The 20,978-nt window shown below is 47.1% G+C and overlaps 1 protein-coding gene across 2 annotated transcripts in view; it reads left to right on the top strand.

Moving 5' to 3' along the window:
- The window catches only part of LOC139236732 (lysine-specific demethylase 3A-like), a 112,174-nt gene that overhangs the window by 18,659 nt on the left and 72,537 nt on the right, over window positions 1-20,978 (top strand). For both annotated transcript variants that reach the window (XM_070866850.1, XM_070866852.1), the window contains 2 exons: window positions 5,698-5,803; window positions 8,312-8,436. In XM_070866850.1, coding sequence (XP_070722951.1) covers window positions 5,698-5,803; window positions 8,312-8,436 — 231 coding nt within the window. The remainder of the gene's footprint in view (window positions 1-5,697; window positions 5,804-8,311; window positions 8,437-20,978) is intronic.

Genomic DNA, 20,978 nt, shown 5'->3' with positions numbered 1-20,978 from the left:
CCACTCCTCTCCTTCCCCCCCCTCCACTCCTCTCCTTCCCCCCCCTCCACTCCTCTCCTTCCCCCCCCTCCACTCCTCTCCTTCCCCCCCCTCCACTCCTCTCCTTCCCCCCCCTCCACTCCTCTCCTTCCCCCCCCTCCACTCCTCTCCTTCCCCCCCCTCCACTCCTCTCCTTCCCCCCCCTCCACTCCTCTCCTTCCCCCCCCTCCACTCCTCTCCTTCCCCCCCCTCCACTCCTCTCCTTCCCCCCCCTCCACTCCTCTCCTTCCCCCCCCTCCACTCCTCTCCTTCCCCCCCCTCCACTCCTCTCCTTCCCCCCCCCTCCACTCCTCTCCTTCCCCCCCTCCACTCCTCTCCTTCCCCCCCCCTCTCCTTCCCCCCCTCTCCTTCCCCCCCCTCTCCTTCCCCCCCCTCTCCTTCCCCCCTCCCCCCCCCTCCTCCTTCCCCCCCTCTCCTTCCCCCCCCTCTCCTTCCCCCCCCTCTCCTTCCCCCCCCTCTCCTTCCCCCCCTCTCCTTCCCCCCCCTCTCCTTCCCCCCCCTCTCCTCCCCCCCCTCTCCTTCCCCCCCTCTCCTTCCCCCCCCTCTCCTTCCCCCCCTCTCCTTCCCCCCCCTCTCCTTCCCCCCCCTCTCCTTCCCCCCCCTCTCCTTCCCCCCCCTCTCCTTCCCCCCCCTCTCCTTCCCCCCCCCTCTCCTTCCCCCCCCCTCTCCTTCCCCCCCCTCTCCTTCCCCCCCCCTCTCCTTCCCCCCCCTCTCCTTCCCCCCCCCTCTCCTTCCCCCCCCCTCTCCTTCCCCCCCCCTCTCCTTCCCCCCCCCCTCTCCTTCCCCCCCCCTCTCCTTCCCCCCCCCCTCTCCTTCCCCCCCCCTCTCCTTCCCCCCCCTCTCCTTCCCCCCCCCCTCTCCTTCCCCCCCCCTCTCCTTCCCCCCCCCTCTCCTTCCCCCCCCCTCTCCTTCCCCCCCCTCTCCTTCCCCCCCCTCTCCTTCCCCCCCCTCTCCTTCCCCCCCCTCTCCTTCCCCCCCTCTCCTTCCCCCCCCTCTCCTTCCCCCCCTCTCCTTCCCCCCCCCTCTCCTTCCCCCCCTCTCCTTCCCCCCCCTCTCCTTCCCCCCCCTCTCCTTCCCCCCCCTCTCCTTCCCCCCCCTCTCCTTCCCCCCCCTCTCCTTCCCCCCCCTCTCCTTCCCCCCCTCTCCTTCCCCCCACTCTCCTTCCCCCCCCTCTCCTTCCCCCCCCTCTCCTTCCCCCCCCTCTCCTTCCCCCCCCCTCTCCTTCCCCCCCCTCTCCTTCCCCCCCCTCTCCTTCCCCCCCCTCTCCTTCCCCCCCCTCTCCTTCCCCCCCCTCTCCTTCCCCCCCCCTCCTTCCCCCCCCTCTCCTTCCCCCCCCTCTCCTTCCCCCCCCTCTCCTTCCCCCCCCTCTCCTTCCCCCCCCTCTCCTTCCCCCCCTCTCCTTCCCCCCCTCTCCTTCCCCCCCTCTCCTTCCCCCCCTCTCCTTCCCCCCCCTCTCCTTCCCCCCCCTCTCCTTCCCCCCCTCTCCTTCCCCCCCCTCTCCTTCCCCCCCCTCTCCTTCCCCCCCCTCTCCTTCCCCCCCTCTCCTTCCCCCCCCTCTCCTCCCCCCCCCCTCTCTTTTTTCCCCCCTCCGTCCCTCTTTTTCCTCCCTCCCTCCCTCCTCTTTCCCCCCCCCTCCTCTTCCCCCCCCTCCCTCTCTTTTTCCCCCCCTCCGTCCCTCTTTTTCCCCCCTCCCTCCCTCTTTTCCCCCCTCCCTCCCTCCTCTTTCCCCCCCTCCCTCCTCTTTCCCCCCCCCTCCCTCCCTCCTCTTCCCCCCCCTCCCTCTCTTTTTCCCCCCCTCCGTCCCTCTTTTTCCCCCCTCCCTCCCTCTTTTCCCCCCCCCCTCCCTCCTCTTTCCCCCCCTCCCTCCTCTTTCCCCCCCCTCCCTCCCTCCTCTTTTTTTCCCCCCCTCCTCTCTTCACCCCCTCCCTCCCTCCTCTTTTTCACCCCCTCCCTCCCTCCTCTTTCCCCCCCCCCTCCCTCCCTCCTCTTTTTCCCCCCCCCTCCCTCCCTCCTCTTTTCCCCCCCCCCTCCCTCCCTCCTCTTTTCCCCCCCCCTCCCTCCCTCCTCTTTTTCCCCCCCTCCCTCCCTCCTCTTTTCCCCCCCCCTCCCTCCCTCCTCTTTTTTCCCCCCCTCCCTCCCTCCTCTTTTTTCCCCCCCTCCCTCCCTCCTCTTTTCCCCCCCCTCCCTCCCTCCCTCCCTCTTTTTTCCCCCCCTCTCTTTCCCTCCCCCCCCCTCGCTGTCAGAAACACATAGACACTGATGGACAGAGAGAGAGTCACTGACAGAGACAGAGACACACACACGGGCGGGGCGGGGGGGGGGAGCGCTGTCCTAGCACGCGGTTGGAGGGCTCCCGGTGCTGCAATCGGTGAGTCGAAACTTAATTTTTTATTTATTAATAATTTTTTTTAATTAATTTTTTTTGATTGATTTATTGGTTGATTTATTGATTTATTTATCATTTAATATTGATGATTGCTCTTTATTTGTAACAGTGAAGTGTTTCATGTTTGTAAACTTCCCTCCCCCCCACCCCCCCATCTCTCTTCCTTGCGCCTGATTTTCTAAGTGTAGGCAAGGTTTTTCTGAGCGTACAAAAATCTACACTTACTCCATTCTAACTTAGATTGGAGTAAGTTTTCACTGCCTAAACTTTCAAAACAGGCGTAAGTGGCCGGATACGCCTCCTTTTGGGAAAAAAAATCTGTTCCAAAATGAAACTGTTCGAACTGACTAGAACTGGAGCAAACTAAATGCCGAGAGTTGCAATTTCTAAGATACTCCATTCTAAACCAGTTGCTCCAAAAAAATAGGAGCAACTCAGGCCGAAACTTGACCCCAATGAATGGTTACAGCACAGAAGGAGACCATTCGGTCCGTCGAGTCCGTGCCAGCTCTCTGCAAGAGCACTTCAGTTAGTCCCACTCCCCCTGCCCTTTCCACATAGCACTGCAATTTTTTTTTCTTTCAGGTACTTATCTAATTTCCTTTTGAAAGCCACGATTGAATCTGCCTCCATCACCCTTTCAGGCAGTGCATTCCAGATCATGACCACTCACTGCATTAAAAAAAACTTTTTTTCTCATATAGCCTTTGGACCTTCTGCCAATCACCTTAAATCTGTGTCCTCTGGTTTTCGACACTTCTGCCAATGGGAACAGTTTCACCTTATTGACTCTGTCTAGACCCCTCACCATTTTGATTCCACCATATGTTGGATGAAGGAGGCTCCTTGTCTCATTTGACTCTCTACTTACTGTCTTCTTACCACTTAGCAAACACTAAGCAGAATTTAGTTTTAATGTCTTGTCCAAAGGATGACGTCCATGATAATGTAGCACTTTGTGGCACCTGCATGGGAGTGTCCTTGTTCTGGGGCTCGAGCCCAAAAGTTTCTGACCCCTAAGGTGAAGGTGCTATTAATTGAGACAGCTGGAGATGAAAATTCCAACTCTGCCCAGTAATGTGTCACGGTCCCGACTTTAGAGGATTGCACTCATTGCACCAGCGCCACTTGTGCCATCCTCGTGACTGAACCCATGACTGCTGTGCACCTCGTGGAATTTACATTTTCCCCCGATTACGCCGTTTTGATTTAGTTTGGAACCTTTTATTTGTTTGGGTAGGTTGGTAATTGTTGGTAATTTCAAAATATTAGTAGTTTCATCCCTTTAAGGGTGGGGGTGGAAAGAGGTGGGGGGAGAGAGTTTTGTCCAGATTTGCCAAAACTAGCCTAGGATCCTTGATTTGAGATCGGTAGGACCTGTGTTGCGCTATTCGGTCCGAGCCATAAAGGACACTTGTGTTTTATATAAAAACTGAACTTGGCAATGAGGTAAACGGGTAAACAGATGTATTTAAAATATCTGAGAGGAATTCCATGCTAGTAGTGCATTTGACTGCACCAGCATGGCATTTTTCATTTCCTCTTCCTGCCACCCCTGGCCATCATTTCACCCCTAAGAGAATGAGAGATTTTTCACACTTAACTGGTGTAACTATTTTGGCCATTTCCTTTAATCGCGCTGAGCTAAGGAAGAGTATGCAGTGTTTTCGATAGTTCTGCTTCTCGTCCTCCCTTGTGTTTAGAGGTTGTGGTGATGATCTGTAGTTTACAGCCATTACCACAAGTTGATTTTTTTTTAAAGTGAGAACTAAATTGATCTTCCAATTGTACTGTGGTTCCAGCAATGTCGCTGTGACACCTTCCACTTTCCTGGTGTTGGGCTGTGACTTTACTTCCCACCCCACCTCGTCCCACCCATATGTAGTAGGCTGTGATGTTCCCCCCCAACTGCCCCCCTCCCCCCATGCTGTGCTCTGAAATATGACTGGTTTTATGGTGATGTCATGAAAGTGTATTTTATATATTTTTTTAGATGTTGAATGGGGCAGGGGTCGAAATTCGGTACCGCTGTTTTTATGGAGTTGTCACCACCCGAGTGCTGATTTTACCTCCAGGTGTTTGGTGCAGGCACCAACTGCCAAATTCAATTTTTACGCCCAAAGATATGAGAGCAACGCTAAAAAGGGGCGTTGCACACTCATCCTCGGGTGGGAGCTCAGGATGCCTACTGAATTTTGCATCGGGAGGTTGCCGTCATGCTAGCTGGAAAAACGGGAAGAAAGAAAAATAAACCTCAAACTTCTCTGACCCACACACAAACTTCCCCACTCTTGCAACGAATGAAAAGATGATGAAATAAATAAAGAAAACAATTCACCTTGATCTCTGGGCGAATACGCCCGAGCACCATGATGTTCCCTCCACCTTTCCCAGGCAGTACGAACCAAATGTCGTGGGAGCAGCGCCAAGGGGGCGTTGCACGCAGGATGATGTCACCACGTGGGTGGCATTAGATGGCACAGCGTTACCTCTTGGCGCCTCTACCAAAGAGCTTACCGAATTTCTCCCGAGCCGTGGACGCCGCTTAACACCAACGGTAGGCCTTTGCCGCCCGTTAGCCGCCTAGCACCAGTGCTAACGGGCGGCGTTATAAAGGGAATTTCGACCCCCCCAGTGTGCATTAGAGTCCTGCAGACCAGAAAGGTGGCGGTCGGTAATACTGCAGTAATGGGCTGTACCATTTGATAGGTTACAGGACTGAATATTGAGCCAGCTTTTCCCACACTTGATCCTATCCAGCTTGTGTGTGGACATCATGTCAGCATAGGATCAGACTCGGCTGTGATGCCTCCCAAAACCGAATGACTGACTTACTGATGCTCACTGTCATTCACAGATGCCAAATGGCCACTTGGTTGAGGTACAGAAGGATGGCAGCATGAGTCAGCATGCCGACAGAAATTCCCATTTATAAAAAAGTATTTTGCTACACTCTGTTAAGGAAGCACTGCTCATTATGTACTGTGACTTCTAATTTTAATTGTACATGAAAATGCCCAATTGTAATCTCCACCATTCCTTTCTGAACTTGGTCCCACAGCACTGTCCTTTGCACAAAGGGAGGATCAAAACTGATTTTGAAAACCTACTAAGGGTATTCAGTGACTGCCAATTTCTGTGCTCTTCCTCCACCTCCTCAATAAAAACTATTTGCTCTATGTAAATCAGAATTGAAATGTGTAATGTTTGTTTTTATATATTTTTTTTTAAGTTTAAAAAATAAAAATCACTTTGTAAATATTTTTCCGTAGATGAATATAGATTGCTGGGAAAAACCTCTTCGGGATAACAAGGAGATTTGTGCCAAGATTAAGACCTGGTTCATTAAAAAATCAACCCAAGAACTTTTCCTCTATGGTAAGTCTCCAACTGTTATCATGTAGAAATGTACTGATTGTGGGATTCATTCCCACCCACAAATTACGAAAGGTTGGTAATTGTTGGTAATTTTGAAAACATGTTTGTTTTGTAGTCGGTTTTCCTTGTGTTCATTGTAATTAAGATTTTCTTTGAAATGGAAGTGACCATTATTGCTCTCGGCAAATTGGCAGGGTGTAAGTAAATGCTGGCCTTGCCAGCGACTCCCACATCCCGAAACGAATATTTTTTTAAAAAGTGAACCTTCAGGAATCCTAATTGGAAGCCAATACTGAGAACATGTTGAATGTTTAGAAATCTGAAATAAGAAACAGAAAATGCACAGCAGGTCACTCAGCATCGGGAAGAGAAAGATTACGTTGGTGTTTTGGTTGGTAGCCATCATTCAAACCTTCATCAGTTGTGGAGTGCAGCTTGGTGAATTGATGTTGACTGGTCTTCTGTGTATGTCCAGCTGTCATGTTTCAGGATTTCTGGTTACTGGAGAGGGTGGGAGGTGTAATATATTGTTAAAAATGCCACTGCTGACTTAAACTTAATGCTCAAGGGATTACATTCACAGGGTGGCACAGTTAAAAGATTAGATTCGGGTTAAGATGGGCATCTGAAATAGTGTGCTGGAGTCAATAAAAGATAGATTAACATTGTACTGATCGTTCACGCTCTGCTGCTGTGACAAATCTCTTCATCTCAACTCGGCAGGGGTCGTTGACAACTTAGGCTAGTGGAATCTATTCTTGGATGGGCAGGTAGTCAATTTGCCGATAACTGGATACTGGAGTTAGGCCGATGAGAGGAAATGTTAGGAGACTGAAAAGAAAGAAAGAAAGACTTGCATTGTGCCTTTCATGACCACCTGACGTCCCAAAGCACTTTACAGTCAATGAAGTACTTTTGAAGTGTACGCACACCAAGCTCCCACAAACAGCAATGTGATAATGACCAGATAATCAGTTTTAGTGATGTTGAAAGAGGGATAAATATTGGCTTGGCAATGGGGAGAACTCCCCTACTCCTCAATATAGTGCCATGGGATCTTTTACGTCCACTTGAGAGAGGAGACCTCGGGGCCACAGTTTAACGTCTCATCCGAAAGATGGTATCTCCGACAGAACAGTACTGCACTTGAGTGTCAGCCTAGATTTTTGTGCTCCAGTCTCTAGAACGGGATTTGAACCCACAACCTTCTGACTCCGGTGTGGGTGCTACCAGCTGAACCATGGCTGTCATTACAGGGAGCGGGTACTCTCTGGGCCAAATGTAGTGGAGTTATTTTGTAAGTCAAGTAAGGTAATGTGAATGTACATAGTGAGTTCATTATTTTGTATTATGTGAAGTCAAGTTGCATTGATTGAAATTTATTTAATCATAACTGTTGCTCTGTATGTTCATGTGCTGTGAAATAAAGCAGCTTTTAATGATTAACATCCAACTTAGCCTTTGTCAGTGGCTCAGTGGGAGGTACTCTCGCCTCTGAGTGAGAAGGTTGTGGGTTCAAGTCCCATGCGAGGGACTTGAGCACAAAAAAATCTAGGCTGACACTCCAATGCTGAGGGAGTGCTGCACTGTCGTAGATGGCGTCTTTCAAATGAGAAGTTTCCGATGGATGTAAAAGATCCTATGGCACTATTTCGAAGAGAGCAGGGGAGTTATTCCTGGTGTCCTGGCCAATATTTATCCCTCAATCAACATCACAAAAACAGATTATCTGGTCATTATCACATTGCTGTTTGTGGGAGCTTGCTGTGCCCAAATTGACTGCTGTGTTTCTCACATTACACAGTGACTACACTTCGAAAGTACTTCATTGGCTGTAAAGCGCTTTGTGATGTCCAGTGGTCGTGAACGACACTATGGAAATGCAAGTTTTTGTTTTTAACTTTTTATCTCCAGGTGTTTGCTTGGTCTGCCTTTGCAGAGATTGAAGAAACACACATGCAAAAGAGGTGACGATCCTTTTCAGATCACAATTGTTGCATCCATGCGTTATTCTATTGTACAAGTGGCTGTAGGTCAGTGTGAGTGAACTCCCATAGACCACTTATGGGAGTGACTAAAGCCCAGAGCCAGAAAATTGTCGACCGTAGACCCAAATTTGTAACACTAGCATTTTCTGAGTTATTTTTTGTTTTTATCATTTATCTCTGTGCCTTTCATGACTCAAAGGCTAAGAGTACCCACCCCCATCTTTTCTGCTTTTGACCCAAGCACACTAAGAGCTTGACAAGGCAGGCATCGACTGACCTGCGTGTAGCCTAGCATTTGTAATCACCATTATTCTCGCTATTGTTAACCCATTCAGATAACGATGGCATTAAAATAATCTTCATCGGACAGTCTAGACATCTGACTTTCAAAAGGTAGAAATGCAAACTTGATTTAATCAGGCTGTACAAAGTGGTACTCTGAACCTCAATGAATCATTGACAACCATAAACTGAAGGCTTTACATAGGTTGAAAGTAAGCAATATTCCTCTGTTTATCAGGTACGAGCAACCTGGCTGGTTATAAAGTTAAGGTGTATGACTTGAAATCTTCCACCCATTGGTGCCCAGCTACAGTGACTCATCACAATTCCGCAACACGATTAGTGCAGATCAAAAGTGAGCAGGTAAGGAGAGTTTTTTGACTCTAACTTTCAGTGTACTCATCTAGTGCGGCAATTTTGTTCTAGACTGAAGATTATGGGATTTAACCTTGATTAATGATGAGTTTTAATAGCCGTTAAACTCTTAACACTTGGTTACAATTTGGATGTTCAATGAACTCTGGCACCTGGAGTGGCAATTGTATTTAAAAAAAAAAAAAAAAAATTGTTCCTGGGATATAGGCATCGCTGGCAAGACCAGCATTTATTGCCCATTCCTAATTGCCCTTGAGAAGGTGGTGGTGAGCCGTCTTCTTGCTCCGCTGCAGACCATGTGGTGAAGGTACTTCCACAGTGCTATTAGGGAGGGAGTTCCAGGATTTTGACCCAGCGACGAAGAAGGAACAGCTATATATTTCCAAGTCAGGATGGTGTGTGACTTCGAGATGATGGTTTACTCATGCGCCTGCTGCCCTTGTCCTCTAGCTGGTAGAGGTTTCACATTTGGTAGGTGCTGTCGAAGAAATCTAATAATGGGATGATTTTGTTTAGATTCTTCTAATTATAAACAGGTTTTTATTGGTATGTGAATGTTGAGCCAAAGGAATACCCCTGGAAAGAATTGCATAAAATGTATTCATGAGCTAACCTCAATGGTTGCGCATTCTTTGTGTTTAAGCTACCTCCGTGAACCAGTACTATCTTTTGTCTGAATTAGTACAACCATAACCTGTGCTTGGTTGTTTTTTTTTGTAGTGTTGATTCCAAGCCCCTAACCTCCAAAACTGAGGCAGATCCTAAATATAAAGGGGCCGAAATTGACCCTTAATATAAGACCCATAGCCGCCTGAAAGCGGCGGCCACAGTTCGGTGCGAACTGGTCGGTGACTCTCCACAGAGGGGCCGCCATTTTTGAAATTGCCCTTCCTCCGTTTTACATAACATAAGAAATAGGAGCGGGAGTAGGCCATTTAGCCCCTCGAGCCTGCTCCGCCATTTAATAAGATCATGGCTGATCTAATCATGGACTCAGCTCCACTTCCCTGCCCACTCCCCATAACCCTTTACTCCCTTATCGCTCAAAAATCTGTCTATCTCCACCTTAAATATATTCAATGACCCAGCCCCCACAGCTCTCTGGGGCAGAGAATCCCACAGATTTACAACACTCTGAGAGAAGAAATTCCTCCTCATCTCCGTTTTAAATGGACGGCCCCTTATTCGAAGACGAGACGAATTTAGGGAGCTAGGAACTAAATTTAAAAAGCGGGACCTCAAAAGTAGTAATCTCATGATTGCTACCAGTGCCACGTGCTAGTCAGAGTAGGAATCACAGGATAGCTCAGATTAATACGTGGCATGAGGAGTGGTGCAGAAGGGAGAGATTCAAATTCCTGGGACATTGGAACCGATCCTGGGAGAGGTGGGACCAGTACAAACCGGACGGTCTGCGCCTGGGCAGGACCAGAACCAATGTCCAAGGGGGAGTGTTTGCTAGTGCTATTGGAGAGGAGTTAAACTAACATGGCAGGGGGATGGGAACCTATGCAGGGAGACAGAGGGAAATAAAAGGGAAACAGAGGCAAAATATAGAAAGGAGAATAGTAAAAGTGGAGGGCAGAGAAACCCAAGGCAAAAAACAAAACGGGTGACATGACAGAAAAATTGTAAAGGGGCAAAGTGTGTTAAAAAGACAAACCTGAAGGCTCTGTGCCTCAATGCGAGGAGTATTCGGAATAAGGTAGACGAATTAACTGTGCAGATGGCAGTTAATGGATATGATGTAATTGGCATCACGGAGACATGGCTCCAGGGTGACCAAGGCTGGGAACTCAACATCCAGGGGTATTCAACATTTAGGAAGGATAGGCAGAGAGGAAAAGGAGGCGGGGTAGCGTTGCTGGTTAAAGAGGAAATTAATGCAATTGTAAGGAGGGACATTGGGATGATGTGAAATCGGTATGGGTGGAGCTACGGAATTCCAAAGGGCAGAAAACGCTAGTGGGAGTTGTGTACAGACCACGAAACAGTAGTAGTGAGGTTGGGGACAGCATCAAACAGTAAATAAGGGATGTGTGCAATAAAGATACAGCAGTTATCATGGGCGACTTTAATCTACATATTGATTGGGCTAACCAAACTGGTAGCAATGCGATGGAGGAGGATTTCCTCGAGTGTATAAGGGATGATTTTCTAGACCAATATGTCAAGGAACCAACTAGAGAGCTGGCCATCCTAGACTAGATGATGTGTAATGAGAAGGGACTAATTAGCAATCTTGTTGTGCGAGGCCCCTTGGGGAAGAGTGACCATAATATGGTAGAATTCTTTATTAAGATGGAGAGTGACACAGTTAATTCGGAAACTAGGGTCCTGAACTTAAGGAAAGGTAACTTCGACAGTATGAGGCGTGAATTGGCTAGAATAGACTGGCAAAGGATATTTAAAGGGTTGGCGGTGGATAAGCAATGGCAAACATTTAAAGATCACATGGATGAACTTCAGCAATTGTACATCCCTGTCTGGAGTGAAAATAAAACGGGGAAGGTGGCTCAACCATGGCTAACAAGCGAAACTAAGGATAGTGCTAAAGCCAAGGAAGAGGCATATAAATTGGCGAGAAAAAGCAACAAATCTGAGGACTGGGAGAAATTTAGAATTCAACAGAGGAGGACTCGGGGTTTAATTAAGAGGGGGAAAATAGAGTACGAGAGGAAGCTTGCAGGGAACATAAAAACTGACTGCAAAAGCTTTTATAAATATGTGAAGAGAAAAAGACTAGTGAAGACAAACGTAAGTCCCTTGCAGTCGGATTCAGGTGAATTTATAATGTGGAACAAAGAAATGGCAGACCAATTGAACCAATACTTCGGTTCTGTCTTCACGAAGGAAGACACAAATAACCTTCCGAATGTACTAGGGGACAGTGGGTCTAGTGAGAAGGAGGAACTGAAGGATATCCTCATTAGGTGGGAAATTGTGTTAGAGAAATTGATGGGCTTGAAGGCCGACAAATCCCCGGGGCCTGATAGTCTGTATCCCAGATTACTTAAGTGTTAGATCTCTTAATTTCCAATGAAATACGAACTCCGATTGTAGTTTTAATGTCACTTTAATTTGGCAGACAGCAACAAGCTCTTGGCTTTAAGCCAGGTCTTTGTCCTTCTGATATCACATGGCCAAAATGGCTGTATTTATACCAGGTTCAATTTACAGAAAAGAACTCGCCTTCTTTGACCTTATTTGCTCAATTAATAGTCTTTTAACCTTTTAATTGGCTCGCTACCCAAGGTCCTAAAATGTCAAGTTGATTGATGACTTAATGCAACATGCTCCCACTCACGTAGCATCTCTGACTTGGTGGCTGTGCTTTCTCACAGCCTGTCTAAATGCAGCCTGTTTGAATTCTCTATCAATCCCCCCTTTGATTCTTTCACAAACTGAATCATAAAACATCAGGTATCACTGGTTAAACATTCTACAAAATAATTTCATATATGTTAATAGAGTTTCCTTCTAAAATTTGTTGATGTGTTTCGCCACATGTCCGGAATAGTAGCTTCCACACAAATTTGTACCAACCCGAGTTCCATCATGGCCACAATGGAAGTCTGGTTTTAGTAGGTTAATTAACCTTATTCCAATTTAATCCAAATCAATATTTTAGTTCAACCAGTAAACAACCTTCCCTTAAGCATAACATACCCCTGTGCCACGTACAGACGGTCTGCTGGGACCTGCAAGGTGTCTCACCTGCGGGACAGCAGCTACAGCCGCCTGGTCACAACAACATTTAATCAACATAAACAAACCATATAAAAGTAAAATAATTACAACAAATAGAATTAAACCTTCCACCAATGAAGTTCCAATTGAACCTAGCCATTCAGTGGCTCCACTCCACAAAGTGAATGATGGGGGTTGCTTAAGTTTTTCTACCTCCTTTTGGATATGCTCCGCTAAGTGGGTAATTTCTTCGGAGCTATCTGGGATATATGTGCAACACTCAGTTCCGAGTAGGGCGCAAGTACCTCCCTTTTCAGCCAGGATGTAATCAAGGGCCAGTCTATTCTGTAGGGCTACTGTGCGGATTGCTACCATTTCTGCATTGATTTTAACTATGGCCTCTGTGGTATCATTGGCTACCCGTTCCACAACGGATGCCATGTTAATGGATTCCCTTGCCAGTCTGGCGGTCCCATACCTGGGGATCAAAATAGCAAAGAACCTCTCTGTTTCTGTGATAGGGTTGGCCTTGTGGCCACACACCCAATAGGTGCCATTATAGGCAAAGAATGTTAGCTGTTTCTTTGTCAGCAACACTCCGGGGCCTGTCCAGGCTTTTCCATCTGTTTTATTCAGAATCCCCGTTATGTTAAAAATTCCCACATCGGCCCAGTTTGGACGGTCCCGTGGCTTGATTATATTATAATTCCGGGAGCAGTTACTATACCCCATATTTTGGCCTCCTTTGATGTTTCTAATCAGACATACCGATTCCCCCGGTCTTCCTATTCCCGTTGTATTAGTGATAACAAAAAATGGGTGCCTTTTGGAATTATTGTAGCACGGTTGGTAGTCCCCCTTCAAAGGTAGTCAGATTGTAACCTGCTGACTTCTATTTACCTGCCCAGTTTTCTGTATCCTGAAACGCATTGCCTGTTTTGTTTTGATTAATTATCCACTCAGCCATTTCCGAGATATTCAAGGGAATTGGCCTCAAGGGAATCCCTCCCTTTGAGTGAATAGGAATATGCGCACATACCCAACAACTAGAAATGTTACCTTGTTTGGCATAAATGTATGACATATATAAAAAGGTATTTACATGTAATTCCCTTGCTACCCTACTATTTCCCTTTGGTGCAGAAGGTCGGCTAATAAGAAGTAGGCCTATGCCTAGAATACCTACAATCAATAATAGTGAATTTATACATTTTCGCAAAAAGTAGTTGTCCTTATTAGATTTCAGCTTCAGTTACGGGTGCTCGTTTAACGTGTGAAGCGTGGATCTAGGCTTTCTTTCCTTGGACTTTAACAGCTGCCTGGGTGGTCAATAACGCTTGATAAGGTCCCTCCCACTTGGCACCCAAAGGTTCTTTATGCAACTTTTTCACATACACCCAGACTCCCGGGATGATGTCGAGTCCTCCTTCGGGTGGATTACCCCAAGCTGCCGATACCTGTCGGGAACCAGAACTAATAGCATTGGTTAAGTTCTGACAGTATGATAACAAAGTGTCACTCATTAAGTGAACATCAGCTTTCCGTAAATCAATAGTTCCTGGCAGCGACATGGGTCTTCCTGTTATAATTTCAAATGGGCTTAGACCTGCAGTTCTGTTCGGGGTTGCCCTAATGCTATATAGCACTATTGGTAGTGCCTGGGGCCATGGTGTTCCTTCTTGGTGATATTTGGCAAGCTGTTGTTTCAGAGTTCGATTCATTCATTCTACTTGTCCTGATGATTGTGGATGATAAGAACAGTGTAAATCCCACGTAATGTTCAGTAACACACAGACTTCTTGGCAGACAGTATGTTCCCTGATATGAGTCAATGCTACTCGGGACTCCCCATCGGGGAATGTAATCCTTACACAAGACCTTTGCAGTGTGATTGGCTGTGGCTCTTTTAGTTGGGACAGCTTCTACCCATCTAGAGAATCTGTCGACCATGACAAGAATGTTAGTGTATCCTTGGCATGAAGGAAGAGATATATAATCAACCTGCAGATGCTGGAATGATCCGACAGGGGTAGGGGGCCTCAGTTGGGGCATTACCGTGATGGGTCCAGAATTATTTTTCTGGCAGACCACACAGCGGTCTGTTACCAGCTGGGCATGTTTTTTAAATCCCCGACCCCACCAGCTTTTCTGGAACCGTGCCGTCATCTGTTGTGAGGCCAAGCGTCCCCACGAGTGGATCTGTTGGGCTAAAAAAAGCATAAGCGCTTGTGGTGCGACTGGCTTGTCGGTAACTCTTTGTCTCCAGACACCATCTTCACATAGCTTAATTCCTGCCTCAATCCATGTCCATTTTTCCTCTCGGGAGCACTCGCCTTGCATTGTTTGAAGGTCTCGTGTCAGAGTCCTGAGTGCTTTCAATCTGCACATCTGTGTTGGTTCTTCTGGAGGAACGCCCTGTGAGGCGGCATCTTTAGCTGCCTGGTCGGCTAGGGCATTTCCATAAGCTTCTGTGGTATTTTCCTTGGTATGGGCCTTACACTTCAGGATGGACACTTCCTGAGGTAATTGTATGGCCTCTAGTAAGTCTCGGACTTCTTTTCCATTTTGGATAGGTGTACCAGCAGCAGTGAGGAATCCTCTTTTCCGCTATAACAGACCAAAGTCGTGAGCGACTCCAAAAGCATAACGCGAATCTGTGTAGACATTAGCTGTCTGTCCTTCTGCTATTTGACATGCTTCTGACAGGGCCCGTAACTCGGTCTGTTCTGCTGACGTTCCTGAGGGTAAACATCCTTTTGCCACTACCTCATATAAGGTTGTAACTGCCCATCCTGCTTTTCTGGTACCATTGTCAACAAAGGAGGAACCATCTGTAAACAGGATGAGGTCTGGGTTGTGTAGAGGCTCCTCTGCTGCTTAGGCTGCTTCTTCTGTTTCTTTTAAAATCTCCATGCAGTCATGCTCTTCACATTCTCCCCTCTCTTGCTCCCTCGATTCTGACATCGGGAGCATAGTTGCGGGATTAACCGGGCTGGCCCGGACGATATGGAGATTAGGAGCTTCCAAAACTGCTGTCCAGCGGGTCCATCTAGCTGCCGTCACCTGAGACATTCTATTCAGAGACAGCAAAGCGTGTACGGTGTGGGAACACTTGACAATCAGCTTTTGGTCGAGGACTAGACCCGCAGTGGTCATTACCGCTCGATATGTAGCTTCCATGGCCCTTAGGCAACTTCCCCATCCAAGGGGTACCGCATCCAGTTTTGCCAAATAATAGCCAATAGGTCTTTGCCGATCCCCATGTTCTTGTGTCAGTATAGCTGTCATATATCCTTCTTTCTCATGGACAAACAGGGTAAATGGCTTACCACTTTCGGGGATTCCCAGAGCCGGTGCCGAACACAAACTCAGGAAGGCCTCTTGCTGTTCCTTAGTGAGGGTGATGGCTTCTTTAGAGGCACGTTTCCCCTTTAAAATATCATTCAGTGGCTGAGCAAGCTGTGAAGGAGTCAATCCAATTTCTGTTAAAGTTACACAATCCCAAAAAAGACCTTAGTTCCTGAATAGTGGTGGGTTTTTTAGCAGCCCGAATGGCTGCAGTTCTATCCTGGGTAAGTTCTCTCTTTCCTTGTGAAATCTTTTGTCCCAGGTATACAACCTCTTCTTGGGATATTTGTGCTTTGTCGATGCTGGCTTTATGTCCTTTCAGCCAAAGGTGCTCCAGCAAAGCTTGTAAATCTTGTTCATGCTGGTCTTCCGTGTTTGAAGCTAGCAGGATATCGTCTACATATTGGATGACTGTGGATGACAGGGGAGGTAATTCTTGCAAATGGCTTTGTAAAGCCATGTGGAATACCGTAGGGCTGTTGTGGAAACCCTGCGGTAACCGGGTCCAAGTATACTGTTGTCCTTGGACGGTGAAAGCAAACCACTGTCGAACCTCCAGTGCCAGAGGCACCGACCAAAATCCGTTGGCCATATCTATAACCGAGAAATATTTATGTTCCGGTTTGAGGGCATTAAAAATGGTGGAGGGATCTGCGACCAAAGGAGCTTTTTGATCAATACACTGGTTAGCTTTCCTTTCATCGACAGTCAAACGCCAAGTCTCATTAGATTTCTGTACCGGCCACACGGGGCTATTGGAGGAGCTATGCGTTTTAATAAGCACCCCTTGTTTCTCCAATTGCTGAATAACCGGTAAGATTCCCGCGATGACAGTTGGACTGATGGGATACTGTTTAGTGCATGGAGGCTTGGTCCCGGTAAATGACACAGGCTCCATCTGGAGTAGGCCACAATCGTTCTTATCTTTAGCCCATATCGGGTGTTCCTTCAATTCTTCTTTCTTCAAAGTTTTAATTGACCATGTCACCCGACCATCCTCGAAATGCAACAATGAATCTTATTGGATTAGAACGTCCATTCCCAAAAGGGGTTGATCTACTGGGCCTATCCAGACCGGCGTGGTTAGTTCATGTGGACCCAGCCCTATAAGTACCGGTGTTGTCCTTTTAATTTCCATTTTATGGCCCCCAACTCCATAGGCTGTACCATCCAACGCCAAAAAGTCTCCATATTGTAGGGGTAAGCATGTTAATTCCGCCCCTGTGTCTAAAAGACAGTCCACATCCTTATCGTCCACCCTCACAGTTATATATAGCCCATCTCCCCTCTGTTGTATTAGTGCGAGGAGGGGGGCCAGGGTGGGCTCTAATCGTTTTTTGCTATCCCAAGTAACTCCTTCTGTTGTTGTATTGTCAGTCGCTTAAATGCTTCTATGAGGTCGTTATCTTGTGACAAGCCTGGTTTGTTGGCTGAATTGTATCCCTGGCTGCGTCCTCTTCCCCAGCCACGACCTTTCTGTTTTGCCCTGCACGTCTTGGCCCAGTGACCTTCTTTCCCACAATAATGACATTTTCCGGGTAATTTTCCTAATAACTGTTTATCGGAATCCTGGGATTTCCATCCCATAGCCTGTACAGCTCGGACTTTAGCTCCCATATCCCGATCCAATTGGTTACATCGATCCACCAATGATGCAAAGGTAGCTTCTCTACCTTCCCAGTCCGGTAACACTACCTCAAGCATTTTGGACAGCTCTGGCTTTAGACCTGCCACGAAAGCTGCTTTCAGGGGTCCAAACACTTGTTCATCCATTTCCTCATCCGTATTATTCATACCCGAATGTTCTAGCCACGTGCATCTAAACCGCTCGTCATACTCCAGGACCTCCTCTGTTCCTTTCTGTTGGCAGGCTGCAATTTTTCCCCAGTCTGTCTTAGCTGGACTGAAGGCTTGCAGCCAGTATTTAATCGCCTCCCATCCTGCGTCTAATTCTTGCTCATCCTGCCCCAAAGCTTCTACCTTGTTGTGCAATTTTCTTCCCTGTGTTTTTGGCACCATTATGGTCAAAATTTGCACTCCGTCCCAGGGATGAAGTTGATATATATTTCTTAAGCGGTCCAATTGGTCCCACGTTTTTACTCCCCCTTTCTTTGGATTGGGCAATTCCTTGGACCATTTATCAATTTTCTCTGGGTCTGCCGGATCATGAAATAAGTATTTTTCGGACACCCTTTTCCTTGTTTTTTTGGTTCCGCCCTCATCCGCAGTCTCTTCTGATTTGACTACAACTCATCTTTTTTTAAAACGGGGCAAAGCGCACCTTTAATTCTTCATCCTCCGATCCTGTATCGTCGGAGGATTCAGAATTCGTATCTATTCCTCGGTTGTGTCTTTGGGTTTGCGCTTTTAATTTATCCAAACATGGGTACCCTGGGAATTGACCAATACATTTTCCTTTTCCTATTACTGTCTCTTGACCTAATGATTTTTTCCATTCTTTAATATCACCTTTAAGATCTTTAACTTCTGCTTGTGACTTTTCAAGTTCAAATCTTTTCTGTCGCAGCTGCGCACAAACAGCTTGCAATTGGTCCTTTGTACTGGTCAGTTCTCGATCATGTTGGGAACGCATTATAATTGAATTCTGGTTTCGGATCTTTCCCATAACGGCTAGGGACTATCTAGTTCGCTCTTTATTTTTCATACGGGTCGTTTTTCCCCAGACCCTTTTAATCTCGTCCAAGGACCATTGTCCTTTGGAGGTTCCGTACTTTTGTTCGATCTTAATACAGGTTTTAGATAAATTGAATTGTTGCTCTATGTATTCTTTCAACTGTTCGAGAATTAAATCTAGCGAAACTTCAGGTGGTGCTTGCCCACCTTTAACAGTTGTAGGCAATTCTTTGCTCTTATCTCCTGCTGCCATAATACTGATTTCTTTACTGGGGTCTCGAGTCGTAGGCTTTCTAGCCGATCAATAGGTCGGTGATTAATTAACTAACACACCGCCGAAGTTTAGACGTCTATGGGACCTCGAGCCGACTACCAACCGGAGGGTTCGCAAACCGGAGACTTTCGGAATCGCGTAGAAGGAAAGGCGAATTTAGACTTTTGACCGAGAACTTTTATAAAGAGGAGTCCTTACCTCAGTATGTAGGTCCGATGTCCAAAATTCAGTTTCTTTCCTCAGCGATCGTGTTCGTGACGGCAAAATTGTTAGATCTCTTAATTTCCAATGAAATACGAACTCCGATTGTAGTTTTAATGTCACTTTATTTTGGCAGACAGCAGTAACAAGCTCTTGGCTTTAAGCCAGGTCTTTCTCCTTCTGATATCACATGGCCAAAATGGCTGTATTTATACCGGGTTCAATTTACAGAAAAGACCTCGCCGCCTTTGACCTTATTGGCTCAATTAATAGTCTTTTAACCTTTTAATTGGCTCGCTACCCAAGGTCCTAAAATGTCAAGTTGATTGATGACTTAATGCAACATGCTACCACTAACGTAGCATCTCTGACTTGGTGTCTGTGCTTTCTCACAGCCTGTCTAAATGAAGCCTGTTTGAATTCTCTATCATTAAGGAAGTGGCCCTAGAAATAGTGAATGCATTGGTAATCATTTTCCAATAGTCTATCGACTCTGGATCAGTTCCCATGGACTGGAGGGTAGCTAATGTAACGGCACTTTTTAAAAAAGGAGGGAGACAGAAAATGGGTAATTATAGATCGGTTAGCCTGACATCAGTAGTGGGGAAAATGTTGGAATCAATCATTAAGGATGAAATAGCACCGCATTTGGAAAGCAGTGACGGGAGCGAACCAAGTCAGCATGGATTTATGAAAGGGAAATCATGCTTGACGAATCTTCTGGAATTTTTTGAGGATGTAACTCGCAGAGTGGACAAGGAAGAACCAGTGGATGTGGTATATTTGGACTTTCAAAAGGCTTTTGACAAGGTCCCGCACAAGAGATTGGTGTGCAAAATGAAAGCGCATGGTATTGGGGTAATGTACTGACGTGGATAGAGAACTGGTTGGCAGACAGGAAGCAGAGAGTCGGGATAAACGGGTCCTTTTCAGAATGTCAGGAAGTGACTAGTGGAGTGTCGCAGGGCTCAACTCTTTACAATATATATTAACGATTTAGATGAAGGAATTGAATGTAACATCTCCAAGTTTGCGGATGACACAAAACTGGGTGGCGGTGTGAGCTGTGAGGAGGACGCTAAGAGGCTGCAGGGTGACTTGGACGGGTTAGGTGAGTGGGCAAATGCATGGCAGATGCAGTGTAATGTGGATAAATGTGAGGTTATCCATTTTGGGGGCAAAAACACGAAGGCAGAATATTATCTGAATGGCGGCAGATTGGGAAAAGGGGAGGTGCAACGAGACCTGGGTGTCATGGTTCATCGGTCACTGAAAGTGGGCACGCAGGTACAGCAGGCGGTGAAGAAGGAAAATGGTTTGTTGGCCTTCACAGCTAGGGGATTTGAAAATAGGAGCAGGGAGGTCTTGCTGCAGTTGTACAGGGCCTTAGTGAGGCCTCACCTTGAATATTGTGTTCAGTTTTGGTCTCCTAATCTGAGGAAGGATGTTCTTGCTATTTATTGAGGGAGTGCAGCGAAGGTTCACCAGACTGATTCCAGGGATGGCTGGACCCTCGTATGAGGAGAGACTCATTCACTGGAGTTTAGAAGGATGAGAGTGGATCTCATAGAAACGTATAAGATTCTGACGGGACGGAACTGGACAGGTTCGATGCGGGAAGAATGTTCCCGATGTTGGGGAAGTCCTGGATAAGGGGTAGGCCATTTAGGACTGAGATGAGGAGAAACTTCTTTACTCAGAGTTGTTAACCTATGGAATTCCCTGCCGCAGAGAGTTTTTGATGCCAGTTCATTGGATATTTTCAAGAGGGAGTTAGATATGGCCCTTACGGCTAAGGGGATCAAGGGGTATGGAGAGAAAGCAGGAAAGGGGTACTGAGGGAATGATCAGCCATGATCTTATTGAATGGTGGTGCAGGCTCGAGGGACTGAATGGCCTACTCCTGCACCTATTTTCTATGTTTCTATGTCCCCTAGTTTTAGTTTCTCCTATGAATGGGAATATCCTCTCTGCATCCATCTTGTCGAGCCCCCTCATTATCTAAAACGTTTCAATAAGTTCACCCCTCATTCTTCTGTGTATAGACCAAACCCACTCAACTTATAAGTCAATCCCCTCATCTCCGGAATCAGCTGAGTGAACCTTCTCTGAACAGCCTCCAGTGCAAGTATATCCTTCCTTAAATACGGAGACCAAAACTGTACGCAGTACTCCAGGTGTTGCCTCACCAATATCCTGTACAGTTGTAGCAGGACCTCTCTGCGTTTATACTCGCTCCCCCTTGCAATAAAGGCCAACATTCCATTTGCCTTCCTGATTACTTGCTGTACCTGCGGTGTAGGGGACCGCTCTGCCCGTTTTCCTGCCGTGATGGCCTTTCTGTTCCGCCCCCATGATGAGGCCACTTCTGTCCTGCTTACCA

This window comes from Pristiophorus japonicus, chromosome 2 (assembly GCF_044704955.1).
Source record: "Pristiophorus japonicus isolate sPriJap1 chromosome 2, sPriJap1.hap1, whole genome shotgun sequence".
Taxonomy (NCBI): Eukaryota; Metazoa; Chordata; class Chondrichthyes; family Pristiophoridae; genus Pristiophorus; species Pristiophorus japonicus.
This window is presented reverse-complemented; position numbering and strand designations above follow the sequence as displayed.